This window comes from Triplophysa dalaica, chromosome 7 (assembly GCF_015846415.1).
Source record: "Triplophysa dalaica isolate WHDGS20190420 chromosome 7, ASM1584641v1, whole genome shotgun sequence".
Classification (NCBI taxonomy): domain Eukaryota; kingdom Metazoa; phylum Chordata; class Actinopteri; order Cypriniformes; family Nemacheilidae; genus Triplophysa; species Triplophysa dalaica.
In genome coordinates this window covers 6,539,971-6,545,193 of record NC_079548.1, presented here as the reverse complement: position 1 = coordinate 6,545,193, position 5,223 = coordinate 6,539,971, and the positions used below count along the sequence as shown (strand labels likewise).

Sequence of the window (5,223 nt, the reverse complement as noted above, 5' to 3'; positions counted from 1 at the left end):
AGGAAATAGGAAGTGTTGTTCACTTCCCTATTGTGGAGTGACACATGACACCTTCATTCTGTTTAGATTATCACAGGAGGGCATACACACTGTTATAAACTACATGGGTTTGTTTACTCGGACATGTGATAACTCGGGTACGTTTTAGTCACTGGATTTAGTGGGTAAACTTAAAAAACAAAACAAATACATACTGCTTAAATGCGATTGGCAACTTGATTCCAAAGTAATTCAATGTAGTCTAGTGTCACCTGGTGGCCAGTGTTGGTACTTTCTAAACTTTTTTAGAGAATTTACGGTAACCAGATGAACAATTATTGCAGCGTACTATAGTATTTACTATAATATACCGAAATAAAGTGCAACATACTCTCGTATATTACACTATTAACACCGTAGTATAGTAGCCTATACAATTACAATCGTATTTCAATGTAATTTGTGTAGTGTTAACGAAAGAAAATTCACAAACTGTAGAATAGACTGTAGTGTATTTCAATATTTACCTAAGTAAGCTTCAAAAAGACTATATATAGTATCTATGAATTTTAACACAATTTACTGAAGCAAATACTATAGTATACTACCACCATTACAACCATTAATAACATAATTATTTAGTATTTTTCGTTTTTGGAACGGCCACATTTTTCCAGTTTTATCATCAGCCTCGATATTTATTTTCAATATGCATAATGAGTTTTGTCTGACTGACCCTTTATTTCTGTCTTTGGCCAGCTCAGGCATAACACAAGGTTATAAGTTATTGGCATTCTGTCATTTCACAATTTAATGTTTATTAGTTGACCTCAAATATACATGTTCTGGTCTCAAAACAGTTTCAAAATTAGGATCACAGTAGAGTTAACCTTTTTATTTTCACTTTTGGTGGGTAAAACATTCCAGCTGGTAAGTTTTCCTGTAACCCGTATAACCAGGACACTTTGCTTGCTGGTTGAACTTTCTTGTTATTAAAAGTTCACTAACTAAATAAGCTGAGTGCGAGCATGTTAAAATGTAATTTCTATAAGCATGTAATCTACAAACGCCAATAGCTCCAATGAATTACTCTGACATTTGGATCAATGAACAACATATTTACCCTCAAAGGTCACCGGGCAATGTAGAGCTGTCACTCACATTTAAATGTATAGAAGACGTCCTCCAAGATACATCCATTGGACCTGTAGCCGTCAGAAAGAATGGTTGATGCCAAGTTTGAACTTCAGGACATGGAGAAATCTTTGATGAAACAATCAGCGGTGAGAGAGCTGAACCTCTATGAGCGGATCTTTCAGCCCTGTGTAGCCGAGCTGGTGGGCACAACCTTCTTTGTGTTCATAGGATGCTTGTCTGTCATTGAAGACGTGGAGGCTGTGGGCAGACTTCAGCCTGCGTTGGTTCATGGCCTTGGCCTGACGGTATTGATTGCATGCATGGCAGAGATCAGGTGAGAATTTATTGCAAAGAAAAAAAAAAAAATTAAATGTGACACCACGCATAATATACAATTTGAATGCATGTTATTCCTTGAAACAGTGGGTCGCATTTCAATCCAGCATTCACTATCGCTGTGTTCCTCTGTGGCGGGATAAAGGTGAAGATGGTCGTACCGTATCTGGTCTCTCAGATCACAGGGGGTTTGCTGGGCGCAGCCATGGCCAAAGTAAGTACACACTGGTTATCTTTCAAGTTACAGTGTGAGTAAACCTATACATTGTGTTGGCTTAAAGGGATACTTTACCCAAAAATTTAAGTTCTGTCATCATTTACTCACCTTTTTTACTGTGGTGAACACAGAGAGGGATATTTGGAAGAATGCATATAACCAAACAGCTCTAAACACCCATTGACTACAAAAGTGGGAAAAATGACTTTGAATTTTGAAGAATGCAATATAGCAAACAGTTCTGGGGCACCATTGACAAACATTGTTTTTTTCCGACTGTGGTAGTCAACGGGTGTTGAGATGTGTTTGGTTAAAAGCATTATTCCAAATATCTTTCTCTGTATTAATCAGAACAGATACATTTATACACATTTGGAACAACACGAACGTGAGTAAATGATGACAGAAATTTATTTTTGGTTGAAGTATCACTTTAAATGCTGTGTTTATAAACAGATAACCAAAGTCAAGCCCTCTTTAATCCTTACAATGGCTGTGAGTTTTAAATAAATGGGATTAAAACCTGATAACAGCTTTGTGTGTGAAACAGATGGGAAATACAAATTATAATGTCCTCAAAAGCTGAATGCGTGTAGTGCAAAACCATTATTACGAGCAACAGTAGCTTCACGAGTCAGACACTAATGCATTTGACACCTTTTGGTTGTTTTTTCAGGGCATGACCTCAACAGAAAACTATGCCAGAGCTCAAGGTGCTGCATTCACAGTCCTCCAATCAGAAAATCAGATTATGAAGGCATTATTCGGTGAAATCGCTATGACGTGTTTAATTACCATAGTGGTGTTACTGGGAGCAGTGAATGGCAAGAGTAAAAGTCCGTTGGTGCCGTTTCTGGTGGGATGTACACTCATTGTTAATGTGCTAGCAGGGTAAATTCAGATATTGGGTGTTATAAGTGGAGACATTGGACTGTGTCTGTGTGTGGATTAGAGATGAAATGATTATCTGTGGGTTCCAGGGGTGATGTGTCTGGTACTTGTCTGAATCCTGCAAGAGCTTTGGGACCAGCAGTGATGACAAACTACTGGACTCTACACTGGGTTTACTGGGTTGGACCCATTACTGGTGCACTTATTGCTGCTGCATTAGTCAGGTAAAGCTTTAAGGCAATTTTAAATTCTAATAATGTATAAACCGATGTATGTATTTTTTTTTTCTTTTTTTCTTTCAGACTTTTGCTTGGAGACAATAATATGCGTGTCCTGATGAAGTGACATGTATTTAAACACACCGTCCCCCATTTTTCAACAACAACTGCTCAATTTTATTCCACAACTGCATGTATTAGATTAATTTAAAGAGTATTCTTAGTGGAAATCTATGTATTTTATGCACTGAATCAAATTCGTGGAAAGGTTTTAATATAAAAAATTACAGTTCATGCCTTTATATTAGCAAGAACTGCATTTCTTTCGCAGTTGAAATGAATCTTGTTCAGCATCTCAGATCTCAGTTTAATCCTGCAGATTTCTGGCAAATGTAATAAAACGCTTATGAGTAAATTAAAAAATGTAGAACATATCACATTAAACATTTATGGAATGCACTCTATAAATGGAATTAATATGTGTTCATATTATGTAACCAATTAAAATCTAAATGTTCAATAATGAATATGTTTGTTGTAATTTTTCCTTATATCCACTATTCTGCAAATGACTGGTATAGTTTATAACAAAAGCCCTTTTGTGAATGCTTTTAAACAACAATAATAGGCAGAAACATGTTCAGATTTATATATAACTTACTACAGCTTCATCAAGCCATTAACAACATAACTGCCTCATAGTAGATAACACAGGTTATACATAAACAGAATGTGAATAACTTTTTAGAATTTTGCAAACCTTTAAAGCCACAGTGTCAAAGGTGATGACATTCTCATATCCATCAATGCATGTAATTCATCACCTATAAATTATTCATGAGTTTGTTAAAGGCTATTCTGACGTTAAATTGATGATGCAAACACTGAAGATTGTTGATAACTTATCTGATAAAAGATTTTTATTAATTTGTGCAATTAAAGAATAAAAATATCTAATTGCAAATATTAAAGTAATGTTACATGAAATTTATATCTAGGCTACATTTACATAATCCTCACGAATTAAAGTCTAAAAAGTAATTACTTCGTTACCGTTATTAGGGAATGTAAATATAAGGTGTTGACCGCAGTAAGTTTAATATATTTCGGCTTTTGTCTTTCTTGGAAAGTTTAAAGAAATGCCCGGATATATCAGAATAATAATTTTATAAATGTAAAACCATGATATCAAAAAGAACAGTTGCATTACCAATAAGCAAATATCCAGCACAGTGTTTTTCTTAAGACATCTGAAAGGTTTCCTTAAGAATACTAACAACAACAAAATAATTATGTGAATTTAATTAAATATTTTCGAGAATGCCACAATTCCCTGTTTTAAATACATAAGTCGAATTTTTGTCACAAACGAAAAAAAAGGACATTTAAAGCAAACGCAGGGAGTTTAAAATGTTGACTTACCACTCTGTGATCGTAAAATGTTTAACGAAAGGATGTTAAACATTCTTCCTAACTCTGTCCGTTCAACCTCATCTCTCACAACATTTAAAAAACTACTTAAAACCCATCTCTTCTGTGAATACTTGACAGACAAAAATAAATAAAAAAATCACTAACCCTTTATCTCAACAGGTAGTGGTCTAGCTTTTGTTGAAACGAGTAACTTTGTATTGGCACTTAATGTATTATGGTTTCTGTATGACATATCGCGTATTGCTCCTAAACTCTTTGTACGTCTTTTTGGATAAAAGCGTCTGCTAAATGACTAAATGTAAATGTCCGTTGCGGCCGGAAAATGGGTAAAATATCGGCTATATCAAGTTCATGGCGACATCTTGTGGCTTTTTGTGAACTTAATCGTTTTAAATAGGGCTCTCTTGCCCTTAAAATAAAACGAAATTTCAGATTCGATTTTTTTATAACCCGCTTTGTATTTTACAATATTACAATTTGGCCAAAAATGACACACTATAATTTTTTCGTAAATAAAATGCATTTCTTTAAAAAATTTACTGCCGTACCGTCGGCACTCGTGTGCGCTGTATTCATTGCATAAAATATAACCCATATATAACCCATATAAAATATAACGATAATAACCCAAAAACATAAAATATATTTAGTTTTTTTATTTATAAATATATTCCTTTTTCAAGCCCAAGTCTGCTTTGATAAGATTCAAATTTTTAAATATAAAGCATAAAATGCAAATCACAGATAAGTTTAAAACCTACGTCACATTTTCGTCAAAAATGCAAATAAATAAAAGACGACCAATACAGTGTATAAATGTGCATGCGATTATTTATAAATTAATCTTGTTAAAATAACTAAAATTGTTTCGAACCAGAAAAGAAATGTGCTCAAGAAAAAAAATGATTGCGGGGAATTTTTCTTTATTTTTCTTTGTGCTTTGGGGAATTTCAAATTGAACAATAGCTCAACTGTAAACATGTTAATCAATAGTGAAATGAAACACATAGC

General features: G+C 34.0%; 1 protein-coding gene across 1 annotated transcript; it reads left to right on the top strand.

Moving 5' to 3' along the window:
• Positions 1-96: 96 nt before the first annotated feature.
• Positions 97-2,938, top strand: aqp8b (aquaporin 8b). Its single transcript, XM_056752591.1, has 6 exons — positions 97-137; positions 1,111-1,450; positions 1,540-1,666; positions 2,346-2,560; positions 2,650-2,784; positions 2,863-2,938. The coding sequence occupies exons 2-6, from the start codon at positions 1,203-1,205 to the stop codon at positions 2,903-2,905; spliced, it is 768 nt and encodes a 255-aa protein (XP_056608569.1). The 5' UTR covers positions 97-137; positions 1,111-1,202; the 3' UTR covers positions 2,906-2,938.
• Positions 2,939-5,223: the final 2,285 nt, after the last annotated feature.

What these genes read in the sequence shown, in the direction of transcription:
- aqp8b (XM_056752591.1), top strand. Translation starts at nt 1,203, where the DNA reads ATGGTTGATGCCAAGTTTGAACTTCAGGACATGGAGAAATCTTTGATG. An exon ending in TGGGCGCAGCCATGGCCAAA is followed by an intron (nt 1,667 to 2,345) that starts GTAAGTACACAC and finishes TTGTTTTTTCAG; the next exon opens with GGCATGACCTCAACAGAAAA. An exon ending in ATTGTTAATGTGCTAGCAGG is followed by an intron (nt 2,561 to 2,649) that starts GTAAATTCAGAT and finishes TGTGGGTTCCAG; the next exon opens with GGGTGATGTGTCTGGTACTT.